This window comes from Hydra viridissima, unplaced genomic scaffold (genome assembly GCF_058129835.1).
Source record: "Hydra viridissima isolate aposymbiotic clone 2 unplaced genomic scaffold, HvirCarnegie_v1 scaffold_2, whole genome shotgun sequence".
NCBI classification, from domain to species: Eukaryota; Metazoa; Cnidaria; class Hydrozoa; order Anthoathecata; family Hydridae; genus Hydra; species Hydra viridissima.
In genome coordinates this window covers 6,068,545-6,090,051 of record NW_028324301.1, presented here as the reverse complement: position 1 = coordinate 6,090,051, position 21,507 = coordinate 6,068,545, and the positions used below count along the sequence as shown (strand labels likewise).

At 26.9% G+C, this 21,507-nt stretch overlaps 3 protein-coding genes across 9 annotated transcripts in view; 2 read left to right on the top strand and 1 right to left on the bottom strand.

The window, feature by feature from the left end:
• The window catches only part of LOC145184372 (cilia- and flagella-associated protein 337-like), a 35,448-nt gene extending 19,597 nt beyond the window's left edge, over positions 1-15,851 (bottom strand). For 3 of the 6 annotated variants that reach the window (XR_016449525.1, XR_016449526.1, XM_090077471.1), the window contains exons 1-13: positions 6,356-6,614; positions 5,986-6,039; positions 5,727-5,813; positions 4,089-4,157; positions 3,930-3,998; positions 3,719-3,820; positions 3,471-3,524; positions 2,749-2,831; positions 1,242-1,334; positions 917-962; positions 796-842; positions 304-357; positions 38-70 (exon numbers count right to left, since the gene is read on the bottom strand). Coding sequence is in view for 4 of the 6 variants with exons in the window: in XM_090077471.1 (XP_089933597.1) it covers positions 38-70; positions 304-357; positions 796-842; positions 917-962; positions 1,242-1,334; positions 2,749-2,831; positions 3,471-3,524; positions 3,719-3,820; positions 3,930-3,998; positions 4,089-4,157; positions 5,727-5,813; positions 5,986-6,039; positions 6,356-6,508 (944 nt within the window). In the remaining 2 variants the exon portion in view is untranslated. Of the gene's footprint in view, positions 1-37; positions 71-303; positions 358-795; positions 843-916; positions 963-1,241; positions 1,335-2,748; positions 2,832-3,470; positions 3,525-3,718; positions 3,821-3,929; positions 3,999-4,088; positions 4,158-4,394; positions 4,635-5,726; positions 5,814-5,985; positions 6,040-6,355; positions 6,615-7,420; positions 7,480-8,153; positions 8,219-15,711 lie in introns of those variants that run through there. The other 3 variants (XM_090077473.1, XM_090077472.1, XM_090077474.1) reach the window with 3 other exon arrangements.
• LOC149891668 (E3 SUMO-protein ligase ZBED1-like) overlaps positions 1-21,507 on the top strand; it is a 588,790-nt gene that overhangs the window by 110,935 nt on the left and 456,348 nt on the right. The window lies entirely within an intron of this gene.
• LOC145187839 (uncharacterized) lies at positions 7,904-12,313 on the top strand. 2 transcript variants are annotated; one of them, XM_090077478.1, is made up of 7 exons: positions 7,904-8,022; positions 9,728-9,776; positions 10,103-10,206; positions 10,730-10,858; positions 11,453-11,515; positions 11,787-11,861; positions 12,079-12,313. In XM_090077478.1, the coding sequence occupies exons 1-7, from the start codon at positions 8,020-8,022 to the stop codon at positions 12,166-12,168; spliced, it is 513 nt and encodes a 170-aa protein (XP_089933604.1). In that variant the 5' UTR covers positions 7,904-8,019; the 3' UTR covers positions 12,169-12,313. The 2 variants fall into 2 exon arrangements, with proteins under 2 accessions (XP_089933604.1, XP_089933605.1); XM_090077479.1 differs by lacking the exon at positions 7,904-8,022 and adding an exon at positions 8,337-8,490.

Genomic DNA, 21,507 nt, shown 5'->3' with positions numbered 1-21,507 from the left:
AGATAAAATTTAAACAAAAATAAAAGACCTTTTTTACCTTATAAATGTAATATTCTTTGAAATATTCAAGCTAAAATACATTTAAAAGCTTCTCCATAAGTGAAATCATCATACATGAAATCTTACTTTTTTTTATCATGTATGATGGAATAAAGTAAGATTTTTTATATAAATCAAAGTTTAAAACTAATGTTGTAAAAAGATAACCTAAAATTTAATATACCCACTATATACTACCTTAACATGATGGTTAGGCTCTAAGCAGGTAGGTTAAATTTGTACCTTTCTATTGAGTTAACTTACCCACTAAGAGTTATACTGGGAAAACCCTCAATTTTAGGCATCTTTTTCCACAACCTAGCAAGTAAAAAAGAATAAAAATAATCAAATTTTAAAAACTAAATTTTTTGTTTTTAATTTATTTAGCAGAGGCATATTTTGAGACAAAACTTTTTAAGCAACAGTGATACACCAACAAAAATATCTCATGGTTTTTTTTACTTTTACACAATAAGATATTTGGATTGGTAATATCAATGTTGTATCATAAGCACAAGCATTTTTGAACTCTTTACATTTTATGAGCAGGCTTTTTTAACTGTGAAAAAATGTTACCAAACTTAAGCAAAAGTAGCTGACAAAAAATAGCTGATAAAAGATTATCTTTTATACTATGGTACTGATTTTTAACGAAATGGTAGGAACACAGAATGACCAGGGGTAAATGAGTACTGAAAAAAGATTCTTAACCTGTAGCCAAAAAAGTTACAGAGTATTTAAAGTAAACATTATTACCTTAATGTTTCACTTGCATTTCTTATGATGAAGATACTAATGCATCCCTACAAAACCAGTTATAATATCCTTTATTAGATTTTCAAAACTTTTTAATCTTGATTATTAAAAACATTACAACCTCATCATCTCCATACAGCAATATGCACTCATTAGCATCAATAAAACTGAAAAAAATTTTAAAATTCCATATGAACAAGAGCAAATTTACCTGATTAAACAGATTATCATTTTAAAAAAGCAATATTGTCATGTCATCAATAATAGAAATGATTATAATACAAACAACAGAAACAGCTTCAAAGCTGTTTATAGATTTTTGTAATTTAAACTCTGGATAATGTTAAAAGAAAACAAACATGGCATATTAAGTACAAAATTTAAAAAATTAGTAATAAAAAAAGAAATAAAACTAGTAATAATCATGATTCAAAAAAGAAATTTACCAATAATCCAAATGAAGAGGAACAGTCTCCAATCCACAAATTTGACAATATTCTTCAAATGTCGATAACTCATGGAATTGAATTTCTCTGTCTCTAGAATGAGTAAGTGCTATTTCTTAATGCTAATACCTTAAAAGTATAGAAAATAGTTACTATTCCAACAAACTTCGCCACCACAGCAACATAATGGGTCTTTAAAGTTGTTTCTAATGTCCTAAAGGTTATGGGATCTATCAGTGGCCACTGATTGATCTTTGGATTAGAGGAACCATAATCTGTATTTTTTAATGTTTAATAATTTCAAAGTGGTTTTCAAATAATATATTTAGTGTGTAGTGAAGTTTGAATAATTTATTTAAAATTCTAATAACTCCAACCTACTTGAATTTGGAGTTGAATGTTGTTTTTTTTTCTTTTTTTTTTGCTACTGTTCTTCAAAGCTACATTTATTGAGAAGTTATTTGACACTTTAACATGCATGTGTCAGTTGTGGGCAGGAATATTGTTAGAATTACAGGATCCAACTGGGGCATTTAAATGATGGGAAAAAATTTCTTAAATAATTTTAAGTAATTCTTTCAAATTATTTAAATAACTTAAGTAAATTTGAGTAATTTCCAAACAATCAAATATTATATATATTTTAGTGTGATAATATATAGTGTGATAATATATAAGTATGACAAAATATCACATAACAAAACTTTCAAGTTAGAACCCAAAAAACATAGTGTGTCAATTGTTTTAGCTCTTAATAATGTTCTCAATTTAGTAAAAAAAAAATAAAAGTTCAGCAGCACTAAGGCATCTTTCTGCTTCAGCTGATAATGGTGGTAAAGACTTTATAGCATAGTGCAATTTTTTAAGCATTTTTGGACAGTCATTTGATCCTTCAAATATGGAGATTTTTTTGATGCAAGCTACAACATTTAAGAAAGCCTTGTTCATTATGCAATTGGATTTATGGACTAAGAGATGGCCACAGTCTTCAGGCTTACTTTTTTTTTTTTTTAAGATTCTTTAATATCAACATTGATGCTCAACTGTAGATGCATTTTTAGGATCATTCTGAGAATTTTCTTTGGTGCTAAATAAATATCTTGCTATAAATAGAGGGTTTTTTTTTGATAGTTTAAAATAGAATCTTTTTGAGCTTGATCATACTGATTTTAGTGCCTCTAAATATCTTAAAAGGCCTGCAATTACAATATTTTTTCTGCAAAGATCAAGGGAGAAAAAGGAAAAAATTTACTCCAGAAAAAGTAACTAATCTTGCTTAAACTAGACTGCCTCAAGTCTCAGAGGAATTAAAGGAAAGGGATTTATGACTAAAGAGTATTCTGGCCAACAAGAGAAAAAAGGATCCAGAGACTCAGATAGAACAAAAAGATTTGACATCAAAGTAAAATTCATCAAGACCCTCATTCATGGATGTTAATAAAGTTTTTTACCAAAAAATTTATTTTAAATTTGTTAAAACAGAAGATAAAAACTGAAAATCACTCACCCTGTAGATATAATGAACTTGTTATATTGTGGCATAAGAATGAAGTCAGTAATCCATTTTTTTTTCCCAGTGCCACGCTGAATCTATTAATAATATAACTTTAGTAACCACCATTTATCTATAGTCTATAAAAAATCTTTCAGAATAAACTATATTTATAAAATAACATATGTCCAAGTGTAAAATGATTTGCAAATTTTTTATTTAAAAGTAAAGTATAATCTTTTATAAACCTTATATAAGCCAAGGAGTGTTTTTCGCAGATGTTTTTTTTAGTCATTTACTTTGAAATTTACTTAAAAATTGTAAGAAATTTGCCAGAAGGCCAGACACTTTTTCACCACAACTTTTTAATGACTTTTTTGTAAAAGATTACTTATAATAATAATCTTATTTGTAGATACATTTTCAAATAACTCTATATAAGTCCAACAAAAAAGTATGAATAGAATAGGTTTTTTTTAATGTAAAGTGAAATTACACCTTATGTATAAAAATTTCAAATACAACTTATCATACATGCATAAATATCTTAAAGTAGTATACACACATGCTGTTATACTAATTTAATTATAAATTAACAATGAACTATAATAATAATTGTTATTCCAAATCACTTTCTTTTCAAGAACATATATAATAAAAATAAAAGTATAGTAAAATAATGTCACATGTACAGTATAACATTAAAGTTAACCTTGTTAGTTAATATAATTTAAAACCTGTTTAGTTCTCTTAAAAACTAGATTAGAATCCCAAAATGATACCAACCCATCCTAAAACAAACTTAAATATTAAGTAAAAAACAATAAAATATCATTAAAAAAATTAACAAACCAAAAATTACTTTATCTGACTGAAAAGAAGGAGAGTTCCTTATCTTTGAAATAGAATCACACTTTAATAACAAATAAATTTATTGTTACCAGGGTAAGAAACAGATTTATCAAAAATGAAAAGTAATTTTTACTTGTCCTATGCTCAATATAGTGTTATCACATGTATTGGTAACATGAAGAACAGTACTGCGATGTGGAGAGCTTTCTATAACTGCAGGAAGTAGGAATGATGTCTAAAAAAATATCATCTTAAAAATTAAGATTTAGCTTAATTTTTGTATGAGTGAAAACAATTTTAAAATATGAGTGAAAATGATGGTTTTTAGACATTTCTAGACATACTTCCTTTGAAATGGAATATAATGTTTCTTTAATTGTATACTCCAACTGCATGTATGCACAAAAGTCTTCCTGGAAAGAAAAGAGAGATATTTTATAATATTTAAATCAGCAAATTTTGTGGTTAATTTATCATTTTACATTCAAAACAAAGAAGCTTACCCAACTGATCCTTCCATTTGAGGATGCATCAATCTTTATAAATAAAGCAGCCACATCATGCTCATCAGTCTAATAGTTAAGAACTTTTTAAAAATCTATGAAACTTTAAGCCTTTGCTTCTTTTAATAATATCTTAATAATGATCAACAACAAATTATTGTAAAAACTGCAGATATAATCACCGTAATCAGATTTAAATCATACATAAATATTGTTTTATAAAAAAAGATAGAGTAGTTTGATACCTTTGCTATTTATAATGAAAAAAAAGTAAATAAGAGAAGAACACTAAAATTTGACACTAACTTAAGTTTAATGCTCATTTAACATCTTATTTTTTAAATATTTTGAGATGCTGCATTAGGGTGTGTCATACATTTTGAAGAGTATTTGTTAACATTTAGCTCCTGTAATACAATTTCCTCTCATTGTTTCTTTAAACTTGAATTACATTTTTATCCAATTTTAAACCTTTGAATTTACATATTCATCATAAACTGTGAAATTCAACTTTATTGTAAACCTTTCTTGTAAACCAGGAAAGAGCTTCGTGTCTCAGAGCTACCTACACTGCAAAATTTGCTCAGATATGATCTTTATTTAGAAGTGACTGGCCACCTAAACAGAAGAAATCCTAAAAAACAATTGTCATAGAGTGTTTATCTAAAGTTACTTGAAATGTAGGGTCATTCTAGTGCTATCTTTAAATACCCAGATATCAACAATGAAAATCATTTGTTCACTGAAAGAGTAATTAGAACTGGCTGGATAAATAGCAAAAGTTAAAAAGTCTTAAGGTAAAAAGAAATTTGACTCCAATTTGTATAAATATGTATAAACTTGATATATTTGAATATAAACGTAAGATAACTCAATTCATTGAGATGTTCTTCTGAATGCTGAAAAGAAACTCATAATGAAGGTAGCTGTCTGAAATTTATAAAAAAAAAATGATTAAAGAATTAGAATTAGAACTAATGGATCTCATAAATGGGTGTAAGAAATGACATAAAACCTGTAAGGCAGAATAAAACAAATGCAAAATAAAAACAAAAATTGATGTGTTTGTGTAGGACAGAACCATTTTTAAACTGCAAACCTAATTATAAATTGGTTAAATGCATGAAATCTAATTTCTGATATTAAAGCTTATACTAATAGGGAATTGTACTGCATGCCATAATTGTTTGTCTGAAAATTTTCTTATTTGATTATGAAATCAATATTCTGCAATTTGCTGACATTCTTTTACTTATAATAGCATGAGTGCATATCTTTATGCTAGGTGTTTTTTAAAAATTTTTAGCATTCTGAGAGTTTTTTAAAATATTTTTTCAAAATTTTTAACACTACCTAGTCTCCTGGTTAAATTTACCTCAACATTAGAAGGGTTAAAGCAAGAGGAATAATTTTGATTAAGATTTTGAGATTTAGTTTTTAGCTTTGACTATTTTTACAATGATAGTAAATAAACCATAAAATATTAAATTAAAAAAAAAACATCTTTGTTGAAAGAAGGTTATTTAGCAGTATTCTTTGAAGCATGTCATCTGAAACAATATTCTTAGAAGATTATTTGAAAGGAGATTTTTCATAGTAACACAAATAATTAAGATATTTTAAAATGACCACACTTACAGATAGATGCATATCATGATAACAGAGAAAGATATTTTTAAACTCTTCAAAGCATAGGGTCCTTTGGTTAACTTCATCTTCAGAATTCTTAAAAAAAAAATTTCAGCATGTATTAAATCAGATTTACAAACTTTCACAAAGTTGTTGCTCCAGTATCTATAGACAATATTCACAAAGCACTCTTTTTACACAGTTTATGTTTCAGGTATAATAAATATATCATATAAAACAAAAGGAAAAAAACAAAAGTTAAACTTACTCCAAAGGCTTCTTTTATAAACTTTAAATGATCTAAAGTGATGGATTCCTCTAACTAAAGGATATAGATATGGTTATTTATAGTCTTGAATGTATATTTATTTGCAAATAAATTATTGCTATTTTAGAAAACTTAAAAGCTAAACCACTTTTAATTATGCAAAATGAATATTGTATTATTACTGAAACAAACAAATCTTTTAACTTTTTCAGATAAAATAGAAGCTCACTTCCACTGTACAATATGACCAGAAAAGTAAAAAAAAATCACATGACATGTATACATCAAAAACAATAGTGACATTAGTCATGAATTAATGAAATAAGTTTGATAACCCTTTTAAATCTATATCCTTTTCTTAGAAATTTACCTTTGTTTTAGATGGCTTTTTTAGTTCCAAAATACTCGCATCTTCATTTAGTGTAGACTTATAACTTAATTCTGTATTATTTTGAAGGTTATTTGTTGCTTTGTTGGATGAAATATCAATTTTTTTCATCAATGAAAAACTTCTTTGGTTCATAGCAGCATAAACATTTAGCAAACTTATTGAAAAATCTTTTCTATTTAGCAATTCACTGCAAAAGTTTACCTGATTTTATATTTAATAATATCTGATTTAGTATTTATCTAAACAATGTAGCAATGTATATGTAGTTAATGTTTCCTGAAGTCATATATATATATATATATATATATATATATATATATATATATATATATATATATATACATATATATATATATATATATATATATATATATATATATATATATATATATATATATATATATATATATATATATATATATATATATATATATAACTAAAGTCTTTTAGAAAAATATTAGAGAAATTTAGTATACACCCTGTTGAGATATATTTTTCAATATAAATGATAAACCTATTATACATATAAGCTGCATCTATATATAATTTTAATAATAGATATATAACAAACATATAGAATAATATATGTTTTTAACATTTGTATTAATGTATATTATCCATTTTAATTTTAACTAAATTTTTCATTTGAACTTAGCATTTCATTAGAATATTTGTATTTATAAAAATCGGTTACTACGAAACGTGTTGCATAACATTACAGAAGATTATAGAACAAAGAAGATGTTTTACAAAATTATCTTTTAAAATTAGAATAATTGTTTTCCAATTTAAATTAGCTATTGAGCAGTTTATATTACTTATTTCTATAGGTGTTTAAGATACTTTTGTTTAAAATAAAGGCAAAAAAAATAATAATGATAACAAAAAAATTATGCTCTAAACTAACTGGACTTGACAGAGGCAATTAAGTGCGATAATGGTTGACCTTAAAGTTCCGGGGTCAAGGTCGGGTCTAATGTCTTAACTAGAAACATAATTTCATTAAGTTTTTCTTTCGACCAACTACTTTTACTTTCGACCTACCTACTACATTTTGAGTCCATGAGTCAGAGTCTCATCGTTAAACTTTTTTGAATAAAGACAAAAAAAATAACAGATGTTGCGTAAAAAGTCACTAAATCTATAGGGAGTAGCATTCTTTTATATTATTTCACAAGTATTAGTTTGGACTGTTGGTGATATCGGATTTTGGTAAAGAATATTATTCCATGGGTTAACTCATGACATGGGAGTTAATCTATCCCTTTCCACACCGTTACGTCCGTTTTTTTAGATGCTAATGTTTTAAATTTAATAAAATTTAAGCATAGGAAAATGATTTTTAAAAAATATTGATTACGGAGAAGTGCTTCTTTTTATGAGTATTTTTTCAAAGTTATAGAAATTAAAATTATGCTTCTTCAAAATTTGGTCACTCCACCCTAAAAGTGATTGTTACTGAACTTTATAGAGGTGATTGATTTAACAGTCATAATTCTAAATATGAACAAGAAGAAGAAGAAGGAAGTTGGAGCAACTTACGCGCCAAAAGTGAAATAAATGCCGCGAAATCTTAACGCTGCTGAACGAAACATCTTAAAGTATACACCAAGAAAAGATATCTCTACAGAGGATACATAGTAATGGTCAGTTTAATTTTAATTCGAGATTTTTATTTTTGATTGGAAATTCTTGTTTTGGAATTTTTGTTAGTTAATACTTTTTAAAGTTTGTATTCTTAAAGTATATTGTTAGTTTCTATATATAAACACAATACCTTCCCATATAGCTAAGTATAGGATTGTAAGCGGTAAAAACAACTTGGAAATACGGGAAATGCTCCTGCAAAAAAAATAATAGTTAAAAGTTTCATAGAAAAGATATCAATAATTTAATAAGTCTTTAAAATCATAAAATACAGAACTTAACTTTGCTTACATTATTTAACTAATGTGACAAAATAAGTTTTGTTTATGCAGCTTCAGCTTAAAACTGATTTAAAAAATTACAAAACTAGATTATATCAAATCACACATAAAGTGTTTGCCTGGTGTTGTTTTGTAAGTTTCCTGTCTTCTGGGTAGCAATATAATTATACATTTTAATCAAACAAGGTAATAGCAAAAGATAAATACATATTATGTAACTTTGTAATAAAACATATATGCATTATAATGTTAAAATCCTTTTGATTATTTAGATAAGAACATACAGTGCCTTCAATAACTTAGTTGTATTAAGATCTATCTATTTATAGTTTATTTAAAATGTGTCAAAATGAAAACCAATAAAGATTGTTTACAAAGCCTTTTAATCTTTTTTAGTCACCTATGATGTCTAGTAATGGAACTGTCTCTATTCATAATAAGTAAGGGAGTCAGCTAATTATATGCAAGTTAGGTGTGGCAATATATTCCATTAATTTTGTTTTATTTCTGGTAACTAAAAGAATTAAATTTTGTCTAAAATTTGATCTTTATTCTACCTAAGGTTTTCATGTTTACCAATACCAGTATATATTGATAAACAGCTAGCATAGGATTTGAAATTCAAAGAGAAGCCTTATTAAAATCAAAGCACCCTTACTACCTTATTACAAAAGCAGCTAAGAATTTGCAACTTTGAAAATGTTTTTCTGGGTATTTATGGTGATCCTGATAACCAGCCAAGTGTTTTCAGAAAACAAAAATGTATTTGCTACATTATGGTTTAACTCAGTAACTTAAATAATTTTCAGTTAGGTTCAAGTCTTTTTCTACTTTTGCCATCTGCAAAAATCTAAAAACTTTGTAATCCTCAATGGCATAATTAAAAAGATTTCAAAGATTCAAATAGCGATTTTACATTTTTTTAGTTTTTTTCTATACTTTCTTTTCTAGTTTTACATTATTTTAGAGTTTCCTCTTTCAATCATCATTTACTAAATTTGAATGCTTTGTATATTTCCTAACTTAGGCATAACAAAGTAACATATCAACTTTTAAATTAGAAAGTTAAAAATGATAACCTAAGATGTGAAAGAAAAAATGTACTAAACATATAGAAAATTTAAATTTAAATTTGTAACTCTTATTCTTCTCAATATCTTGAGTTGCCAGTTGACTAAAAATGTTTTATATTTTATACAAACAAATTGCCTTATTTATACTGTTATTTGTTATTTTTAAAAATTGCCAAATTTATGCCTATCATATTTCTTTATTATTCATGAAAATTATTTAATCCCTAAATGTATCAATATTTTTAACGTCTTTATATACTTATGAGCCAACAATTGATCTTTTATATTTCAAGGTAAAACATATATTTTATGCTAAAATGTATGTTACATATATTTTTCTTTTAAACTAGGCATCAGCATATCGGAAAGGTGCTCTGATGGCTACAAATAAAAAAAAAGGTAGATTTTTTTAAAAAAAAAACACTTTTTATACCTTATAACTGATGTATAAGCTGATCTGACATGTAATTAAATTTACTATATATATAAATTCTCCTTTAGTGTTGATTTAAAAAGTTAAACTTACAGTGTCAGCTCAGTGTATAAGTTGAGGTCACCTTTTTGTTGCTTTCTATACAGCTTAAAGTCTCAACTGATATTCCTTATTATATGTAATCAAATGAATAAAAATAATACAACTACATTAGTTATTTTAATACTTTGTAACTGAAGCATTTTAATCTGTTTGTTAAATTGATATAATTAATTACAAACTCTTTGTGTAGGGCTTAAGCCAGAATTAACTGAGGAGCAAAAGCAAGAAATTCGAGAGGCTTTTGATTTATTTGATACAGAAGGCTTGGGAAAAATTGATGCTAAGGAATTGAAGGTATTTTATATAGCAGAGTAGTTTTTTTGATTGGTTTGTTTTTCTTTTTAGGCTTTTTTATAATGATAATACATGAGTCTTGAGTGATAACCAATCAATTCATTTTAAATTAAGTTATTTCTAAAATTTGAAAAATAATGTTATGAATAACTTATCAGTTTAAAACATTTTTAAGTGTTTAATGATTTGTTTATGTATTTTTTTATAATAATCAGTTGTATTAGAGTTCTTACAGAATTCCATTAAAGCTTTTATAAACACAGGCGTATTCATCATGTATGGTAAAACTTTTAAAACTGGTAACTTTCTTTAAAAGGGAAAGTCTAATGTATACATCAAAAGTCTGATGTATACATCAGACTTACCCTTTTAAAAAAAGTTACCAGTTGTTGCACTTATCTGTACCTAGACTTTAAATCTGCACATGGAAATAATATATTAGGTAAAAAATAAATTGGAAGTTCTATTACATGGTACAGAATGTTAAATATATTGTGCAAGTGTATAATGCATTTATATATAGGTAGCAATGAGAGCACTTGGATTTGAACCAAAAAAAGATGAAATTAAGAAGATGATTTCAGATATTGATAAAGATGGCACTGGTGCTATTGATTTTAATGAATTCTTGCAAATGATGACTTTGAAAATGGTAAAGTTATTATTGAATAATTTGAACTGCGAACCAATATACAGAATATTTGTTAGTTTTAAATTTGCATTAAAATATGGTGTTAAAGTTGTGTTGAATATATGTTTTAGTATCCCATAGTTATTAAGAGTATAATTATATCATATATTTATAATATCAAGTTTCAAGTTTTAAAATATCTTAAGGTTAAATAATGGTATCCACAAAAACATGAAAAGCCTGAAAAAAATGTCTCTTAAAGTTTTCTCATTTTATGGCTGGAAGAGTAATTTTTGTATGCCGCTTATTGACTGTGACTTTGTCTAATTTATACATTTTCTATTTTCAAGATATGTAAAATTAAATGATGTGAACAATTTCAAGGTTAAGGTTTTGTCAAAATTAAAACTAAACTTGAATCATTATTGAACATTGATTAAACTGGAAAATAGTTTCATGTTGGTAAAATTAAGCCAAATTTGCTTTCTCTTATTCACTAAAAAAATTTCTTTACTTTGCAAAGAGTTGATATGAAGATAAAACTAGAATTTGAAGTAAACATGCTGTGGGCACTGTTGCATTATTTATTTTGTTAATTTTAATCATTCTGTGTAGAGTGAAAAAGATTCTAAAGAAGAGATATTAAAGGCATTTCGCTTATTTGATGATGATAATACAGTGAGTTTTTTTTAGTTTTTTTTAAGTTATTATTCAATTAATTTTTTTTTTTTTTTTTTTTTTTTTAATTTTAGATTTTTATTGTAAATAATTTTACTGTAAATATCATATAGGATGATTCTTTTTATATATTGTAAATATTAAAGTTTATTTAGGAGCCTTGTGCTGATAATCTAGTGCATAAAAATTTATGTAGTAGTTTATTCTGATTGATTATATGTTAATTAGTGTACTTTGTAATGATACATTTAAGTAATTATATTTGTTGTAGGGAAAAATTTCATTTAAGAATTTAAAACGTGTTGCTAAAGAGCTAGGCGAAAACTTAACAGATGAAGAGTTACAAGTAAGTAATGATATTTTAAAAGGAGGTTATAAAAATAATAGTTATATGGTCAATTGGTATTAGGTTTGAAGTATACCTTTAAAAAGGTGTTTACAGCTTTTAAACCAAAGATTTAATCATCTTTGTGAAGTTAGCGTTTTATTTAATGATTCTAGTTTTATGTTCTAGGCATAAAATTTACTAAACATTTGCAAAAATTGAAAATTTTTGTCTTTAGGAAATGATAGATGAAGCTGATCGAGATGGTGACGGTGAAATTAACGAATCCGAGTTTTTGCGTGTGATGAAAAAAACAAGCCTTTATTAAAAGGTTTTCTGTTTAGTTTGCCTTGACGGTATATATTTTATTTGCAATCTCATCAAATATATATATGTATATTTGTATATAAAAAATGTTTTGTTACATATTAGGTTTATTTAGTTCCAATAAATTATGAATGATATAAATATTATCTATTTGTTGTTTTTGTTCTTAAATTATGCTAAGTTACAAAAAAAAGTATTGATAGGTATCTTCATAAAATTATAGTGTGAAAGGTGATATTGGATTTCAATTGAAAAGGTTCTTAAGTAAAGCTGTGAGAAAACGTTGATTGGGTATAAAAGTTGGAAAAATAATATTCAATCATAATAAAACTTTTATTTTTCCAACTTTTGTTTCGTGTTTACATGAAACAAAAGTTGAAAAAAATCAATTATGAGAAACTCACGAGAAAAGAAAAGCATTTGTCGTTGGTTGAATATCTCTGAGCTAACTGTATTCTTGCTTTGCCGCAGAGTGGGAGAAAGTCACGTTTTTTGAGCCAAATTTATTTTATCGGTTTTTGCTGTTAAAATTACAATAAATTAAGAATGCAAATATTAACAATAATAATAATAAAGTAATATCAAGTGCTTATCTTGCGTATTTATTGCTGAAACCTTAAAATCAATACCAAAAAAATAAAAATTGGTTTTATCTTTGTTTTTGCAAATACAAAGTTCATCAACGCCAGGAAGAAATTTTTTTGTATTGATGAAACAGTTTTTCTACAGGATGGAATGACTGGATCAGACGTACAATAAATTTTTTCATAATACCTTGATTTGTCTTCATTCCTGAAACTTGAGGCAAAAGATGTTTCCTATAACTAACTCTTTCATTCGAGTTTCTTCATTAAAAAGACAAATTGCCAAAATCAGACTTTCTTTTACTTTTGGTCTATGAATTAAGATTTTGTGAAGACTATGAGTCATGTAATACTAATGGTACAAGTAGGAGTAGAGTGTTGCGGTTCCAGATAAAGTAAGCGAAAGGTGCTGATATTAATTTCAAACCCACATGATATATATATTCGAATTACTTGGAACTTTACAATTTGTTCTTTGTTTATTCCCGTAATTTTGGCGAATGCATCATTTATTCAAGTAAAGTTACTGTCATTAGGTGTTCTCGATCCTCCACATTTCGGGTAGTCATCAACAATTTCCCTTTTTCTTGGAATGCCTTTTGTATATTGACTTTTCGTTGTTTAGCAAGCGCTTTCTCTAGATCTCTTCTTGTAAACAACTTATAAAAAATTATTGCATTGCCGACTGTCAGCCGAAAATTAAACGAACTCGAATTATTTGTTATAACTTTAATTATGGTAAAAATTGGCAAAAAGGTTGCATGTTCTTTATATACTTTGAACAATAGAGTCTAAACTAAAAAACGGTATATATAGAAAGCATACAACTTAAAATGATACTCAGTAAAGTTAATTTTTAAAAAACTAATAGTAAGTTAATTAAAAAATGCATTACAAAACGCTTGTCAAGTTCTTGTGTCCATATCCGGATAAAGTAACAATTTAATTGATTTTTAATATTTATTTTGATAAATATTTCTGTTGATGAGTATTTGTCGATCATTACGTAAAATTTTCAGCATGTAATGCTGACAATGATTTTTGGGTATTTTGGCACACTTTGCCCCACTGTGTGCTGGTTGGCTTTTTCGACTTTCCGAGTTAAACCCGAATAACTGCTATTCGTGAATTTTCTTAAGTCCATGAAGATACTGTAAAGCATTTGTTTATAACCATGCCTAATAACAAAGCTGTTTTAACAAAGGCTTTTGAAAAATATTTTGATGGGAATCGATGCAATTCATCTTAAATCTATGAAGTGAAATCTAAGAGACATGATTTGAAGTTAATGTGGAAAAATTCAGTAACTTTTCTAATAAAAGTTTATCAATATTCAGAAGAAGAAACTATGGCAAAAAACCACAGTGAAATTTTAGGCTTATAATGGAATGATGAGTTGAACGCCATAAAATCAGAGCAAACTTTTCGTTTTTCCCTGAGGATAAGTAAAGCTCTATAATGTTTTTTTAACTATAATTCTGTAATCATTTTCTTATATCTCTTATGACTTTTTATTTATTATCCTTTTATTTGTATTTCTCTTCTACTTGGAATTATTCATTGTTATTTTTTGATATACATAAAAAATCAATAAAGTTTACAAAAGGCAACTTTATCCTCTTTTTCTTGTAAATTAACCTTTTTCAAGTGATGGCCAATTGAATTTTTAGGTAAATGACAATTATTTATCTTTCGTAACTTCATAATTTCGCAATAAAAAATTCAGTTTTAGGAATCAAACAAAATCTTTTTGTTTTTTTTTTTACTTTTACGTTTCTTTTATTGCCAACGTAAAACTATGGTTTTAAACAACGACTTTTGCCGTTTTATTTTGTTCCCGTAATTTTTTTTTTTTGCCAATATAAACACTGATTGGCTCGCGAGCTTTTAAATGATAAACGACAGTCTCTCCATTCAGACAATTGTAAAGGTGACCTTTATAAAATAGAATGATGTTTGATGAGTTGGTTTTACTGAAATACTATTTTGGTTGGTGATTTTCTTAACGCAGAAATAAAGGAATTCACATGTTGTGATAAACCCTCTTTACCACATTCTGTAGGATTCTGTAGGAAAAGAAGTTGGAAATGAAGTTAGATTAGGTCTGAGTTTTTTAGTATCGAAAAGGTTGCATTGCATCACCTTTTTTGAACAGCTTGTCTTTAAAACGCGTTATGTACATCGCAGAAGAATTCGTTAGTGTCCAATATTAGTATATAGGATATCCGTTTAAACGCACTTCATAGCTCAAGTACATTTTAACTCAGAAATTTCATCCAGTAACTTTGGTAAAGTTCTGAACATTTGGTTTGAAAACCAGGCTTCCTCCCATGCATTTAAAATCAAAGAAATTAGTAATTCCAATGTCTTGAAATTTTAAAAGAAGTTTTAAAATTTTTAAAAATTCAAGCTTGTTAATGACTTTTTAAAAATTGTTTAATGTGGGATTTTTCCGGGGTATCTTTATTCTGGGGATATTTTTCTTGAGGGTTTTTATCCTGAGTGATTTTTTCCTGAATCACTATTTATTTAAATTTAATAAGATTTCGTAATTAATTTAAAAATTGTTAAGAGATCAATGTGAAATTTCTCTATTTAGGAATAAGAAATAAATAAGATCATATATCTAGAGTTCCAGGCCTTAACAGTTTAAGTTCAAAAACCTAAGAGCCATTTTAAATGCAGTCAGTAACTTATACTGTTAACTACAATACAAAAAATTGGTTAAATAGTTAAATTAGAGTTACACCGTTAGCACCAGTTGAAAGATGGTAGTTCATACTACTAAAGTTAACTTGAACTGTTAAGGCCTGGAACTCTAGATCTAGCTCATGAATTCCATCTGGCATTTTGTATAGATGATAACATACTACATTTTATAACAGAATCTGTGTCATTTTCTTTAAAGAAACGGAATCCTTAACTCATTTCAAAATTAAATTTAAAGTAATCTCTCCAACCTGAGTTTTCTTTTCATTTCTGTGTCTGGTTATGTAGGACTGCAGCAAGTTATTGTAGCATTTTATTACGTCATCTAATAACTTAGAGTTCAGAGTGACTTTTGTTAAAGAGATTGAATTGAAAGTCCAATTTTGTGACTATCAAAAATGTAATGGCAACGAATGTTCTGTGGTTTATCAAAACTTCTGTGATTTGGATTTATTTGCGATTTGGTTTCATAAAGACACGATTCAGCCGTCCAGTTTTTATTACCGTTGCTTCACATGTGACTTTTCCATACGTCAAGTTCATATAACAAGCTTTCAATTTATTGAAAATATCTTGTGATGATCCGATTTCACGCTGGGATTATCGGCACAGCTACTCAACTTAAGTTTCAGTTATGTAAAAAAATTTTTTATTTCAATTTGTAATGAATCCTTCTTTCTCTTTTCAATTTTTTCGTACCCTTTAAAAAGTTTTAATACCATTTTTTGTTTTCTTTGTCGAAGCTGGAAATTTATATTTTCCTATGGTCAAATAAGTTCATCAGTTATCATAACTGATCATATACTAACACTTTAAAGACATTTTTAAATGTAAATACTTATTTTAACTGTTAAGTGCATAAGTATTAAAGACTGGAATGGATTGTTACAGGGTGATTTTATTTGAACCATTTTAACGGTAATATTGGTAATCAGAACATATAAAGCAAAGGGAGCCTCCTATCATATTGTTGGAAGTCTCGAGGATACCCGTAAGAGTAGCAACAAACGGGTATTAATTTCGACATAAATGTATCATCATAAGAATTACAATGAAAAACTAAACGAAAATCTTTAATTAAATGTTATCAAGCATTTTTCAAAATAATATAATTTACAACACTTAAAAAATTGAGGCTCTAACACTATTATGACCCTCCGGTAAGAAAGTGGAGGGTTTTAGACTCCCTAATCCCTTTGCTTGTGTTTATAAAAATAAGTTTTCTATAGTAATAGTTTTTTTTTTTTTCTGTAGTAATATATTCTAGTAATAATAGTAATAAGTAAAAATGGCTTCCAGAAAAACGAAGAAAAGTAGTTCCTATCTTAGCATACTTGTAAGCAGGAAGCTAGATCCTGCTGAGTTACCAACCCTTCAAATTGTTCAAAAATAGCTTCCAAAGTTAAGCATTTGAAAATTTTTGAAAGTCGTTTTTCGAAAATAGTGAAGGGGCCTCAGAATATTTTTCTATAATACAGAAGTTCAGATTCACTAAACTTGGTTAAGATCATTTCATTCTTCAGGTTTGTAAACTAGAAAAAATCCTTCGCTTCTAACGAAGGTATAAGAAAATTTATGTAGGATATCATTTACCAAATACACCAGCTAATGAATTGATAAGAAAATTAAAACTAAATGGAAAGTCAAAAACTGGACTATTTGCATATGTATGAAAAATGACAATTACTACATTGAGTCAAGAAACACTAAATAATCCAGTTTTGAGACCACTGAATTGCTATATTTTCGCCCACTCCTCAGGATTAACCAAAGGTGAATCGTTCAAAGCATAATAAAATCGTTCAAGGCATGATAAAATTACTTCTGTTATTGCCAAAAGAAACTTTTCCCGAAGGAAAATTTTAAAGAAGATTAACATAATCGATTTTTACTACGAATACTTTTATAAAATTTTATTTTTCATTCTCATTGCACATACTTTATCGGACTTTTATCGAAATTTATTGAATAATTTAAACTTGCTTTTATTGAATACTGAAATTACTTGGCGGGTTTTTTTCGGTTCGGTTCTTCAGATTCGGTTTCTTTCGGTTCGGTTTTTTTGATAACCAATTAAACCCATTAGATCATTACAGGCGCACAATGATCACTTTTATTACAGTAAAAAATTAGTTTTATCACATAATAATCATAAGCTATACAATGTAAAAGTGTTTTGAAAAACATTTTCACATAAATTAATCCATAATAATAGTTTACAAAAATAGTTCAATGAAACTTTTTTGTAGGAGTGAACTTTGTTTTAAAAAAAACATTTTTAAACCAAGCTCACTCCTTCAAAAAAGTTTCATTCAGCTACTATTTCACTCATCCTATCAGAATTTCTCAGAATTTGACAACAAGATATTGAGTAAGAATGACCTGGTATGATTTCTAGGGTTTTTTAAGAAACCTGTTATGCACTAGGATAGTAAGGATTAGGAGACCTTTAATTAATAGTAAAGATTTACGAATAGATGCTTACATTGAAGATGTTAAAAAACTGAATTTCAAAATGCAAAATGAAGCATTACCTGAACTAAAAAAATACAGCATTACTTTTATTTTTTCATAGTTTACTAAAAAACTATAAATTTTAAAACTTGAAATCAATTTTATTTTTTTTAAAAGGTCTTGAATTTACAACTATTTTTGACAATCAAAGTACCATGTGATCAAGGTTAAAAAAATATGTAGGTTTAAGAAGACGAAGAATTGTAGGATTTTACAAAATCAGAATAACATTTTGCTAAATAACTTTGACAGTTGTTTAGAGTTGTTGATGGAAATTTGTACAGTTTTTTAACTTTAATATTCTCTTACATGCAAAAAATTCAGAAGTGGTGCCCAATGGGAAGAATAGTATAAAAAATCATGAAAATGACGTCTTTAAATTCGAAATTTGTTTCACTTCAAGTATTTTTTTTTTAAAAACCTGGAATCCAATTCGTATTTATTGTCTCAAAATATTAAAAGCAACTGTATTATTCATTAATATAAGTAAAAATTTAATTGCAATCTCAGTCAGCAAACCTTTTCATGACTGGAGCCATATGAAAGAAGTCTCCAACTGCACCAAAACTATTTAAAGGAAAATAATAGCTTATCAAATTTATTGAGCTGATATTTTAATTGATATTCAATCTGTTTTAAGCATAAAAACATAATTTACCTTCAAAAAAATTTTTTTTTTTTTGAATTTTTGGAGCAGTTTGACTTCTTGTAGTCTGATCTGACTACTGTGAGGCGGTTACGGAGCTAATAGTCGGTTGTCTGGTGCCAATTTTATTATTTTTTCGAATTAAATTTTATTTTTGTTATGATTTTTCAATTAGATATTTATATTTAATTCAACAGATGTTATTGTTGGCTTTTTAAAAATTAAGTTATATAATTATTTTGATTTTCAGCGGAGAAGAAACTGTAAGCTGTAAAAAGATTTAAAGCAATAACAATTGTTCAAGTTCAATTCAAGTTCAATTCTCCTTAAAACAATAAAAATTGTTTAGGTTATATTTTCTTTTATTTGAACTCTGGACAAACAAAACATCTTACTTCAAATTTCTTGTAAAAAATATCAATTAGTATTCCATCAATAGACAGGTTGACGAAAGCGCGACGAGGAGGATGTAAACTTAAGCCCCAACCAACTTAATCCAGTATTGAATATAGAAGGTAGCGACAACTTCATTAGTACAGAAATCACATTAACAAAGTTAAAGCATAATAATAAACAAAATGTTAAAAGCGAAATGAATTCCGTCTAAATCGCTATAATAACGTCACAGGTTTTAAAATATAATTTTACAGAGTTTTACAGAGGGTAGTCTTTTAAGAAGAGTTTTTTAGAGAGAACTTTTGTGGTTGAAGAGTTTTATGTAGGAATAAGAAAATTTATAAGGAACAAAGAATAAAAGAAGAAATTTTCGATAAACAGAAGAAGTAAAGAATTAAACTGAAGCCAGATGAAATATTAATTTAAAAAAGTAAAAGGAAGTTTGGGCCGTTTTTAGTAAAGAAAAAGAAGAATGCAAGAGGAATAATTGATAAAAACAATATTAGAGCCTCAATCTCAACCCCAACCTCCACATTGTTTTCTATATAACCCTCAATCTCATAACTGTTTAACACATTTATAACCCTAAATAAGATAAAACATTTATAAAAATACCACCCTCACAGTAACAAATCAATTTAATAATCAAAAGACTTTAAGTTGTATTGGAAGATTTTTGCAGAGAAGAGACCAGTCATTTAAAATTTAACGGCAATAAGTACAATTAAACTCATATTGTCTGGCTTTGAATGTGCAATTTATTAGTAATTTTTCCCAACTTATGTTTTTCCTATCTTCGGCTGTTGTTTACAGCATTTTTCCCTATGAAGTTCTGGGATTGTCAATGTTAAAACAAAGTGCTCATGATTATTAGCTAAGCATTTTTTTTAGACTGTTGTTGTATTATAAGATTTAGAGAGGAGGAAAAAACAGTTAGGTTCATAGTTGATCAGGAGTTGATGTTATAAAACAAACACAAACGCGTAAATACATATTTATGCGAACTTTCTTATACTTCCCTAAAAAAAAAAAAAAAAAAAAAAGGTGTTTTTTTTAAAATTTCTGATTGTGACCTTAGAAAGGCAAAAATATCTATAAATGTTTTCCTTGAGCCAATCATTTCTGGATCTTCAAACACCGTCATTCAGGACACCATTCTACCAATAGAACATTATCTTCTTGTTAATGCTGTTAGACATGTGTTTAAAATGCTTCAGAAAAATTAGTCAGCTGGTGAAAAATGGCCTGCTACACTTTTTATTCAACTAAACCCATATTATGGATTAAGTTGAACTTGAAGGGTGTGATCATTCATAATTTTTTAACAACGTTAATGTGCTTTAACATTGCTCCTCTGAAGATCAACAGTGAGTAAGCAATAGAAGCTGTACATTCGTAGCTGTAACTGTATATCGCCACTTATAGAAGTACTAATAGACCATCCAAGAAATGAAGAAAGCTTAGAGAACTGTAAGAATAAGCAATAAGTATAAATTTGGTTTTTAAAATACTTGAGGTTAAACTTAACTAAACTTAACCAAAGTATTTTATTAAAACATTAAAAAAGCATGATATTTAAAGCAAGTATTTTTCATGTCTGGACTCTTGGTGTATTTCATAGTTATATAACGTTATCAACATCATGAAAAATTATATCAAAAACAAACGATTACTATTTCTTATTTCAAGTTATGCAAAAAACCACGGAGCAGAAATGGAACAGAAAAACTATTACTAGACGTAATAAAAGACAAAGACAAAGATATTTTTCTGAAAAATGTAGTATTGAAAGGTTCTTATTAAACAAAAACAGAAAAAACAAAACAAAACAAAAAAATGACAGAAAATTTTGTTATCTATAAGAATGTAAGATGCAGAAACGATGAAAAATACTTTTAATATTAAAAACCTTTTTACATTATGCTGTTCCGATTAGTACCCTATTCGTGACAATTCATCCAGCGAAATCAAAGAGTTTTTCATAGACGTGTGTCACTGAAAGTTTGTCATGTAAGTAAAAAAAATTAAACAACCTTTGAAATAAACTTATTTGGAAATTTAAAAAACGCATCCAAACATTTTCTGCAATAGAAACCCAATATAAAAAAAGAGCCAGAAACTATGACTTCGATGCCTAAAAATATAAAAAACTATTTTAACGGTCGAACGATAACACAACAGACATAACTAAAGAAATGTTGTAATATATTACAACTTTTCTTTAGTTATGTCTGTTACAAAAAATATCTAATAGATATATTTATTAGATATATTTGAATTCACAGATTTTTGTCGTACAATGATTAGTCGATTCTTAAATTTCATAAAAGTTTTTTTTACAGATTTAGATTGTAGTTTTTTTTTTTTTAAATCTCTGCAAATATTTTAGTAACATGTAAATATAGGTAATGTATTTTTAAGATTAACGCCTGGCTAATACTGTTATAGTTCATGGAGACTACAGTGTTAACCAAGAGGCTGTTTTATAAAG

Coding starts and splice junctions, on each gene's coding strand:
- LOC145187839 (XM_090077478.1), top strand. Junction 9,777..10,102: donor GGCTACAAATAAAAAAAAAG/GTAGATTTTTTT, acceptor CTCTTTGTGTAG/GGCTTAAGCCAGAATTAACT. Junction 10,859..11,452: donor AAATGATGACTTTGAAAATG/GTAAAGTTATTA, acceptor CATTCTGTGTAG/AGTGAAAAAGATTCTAAAGA.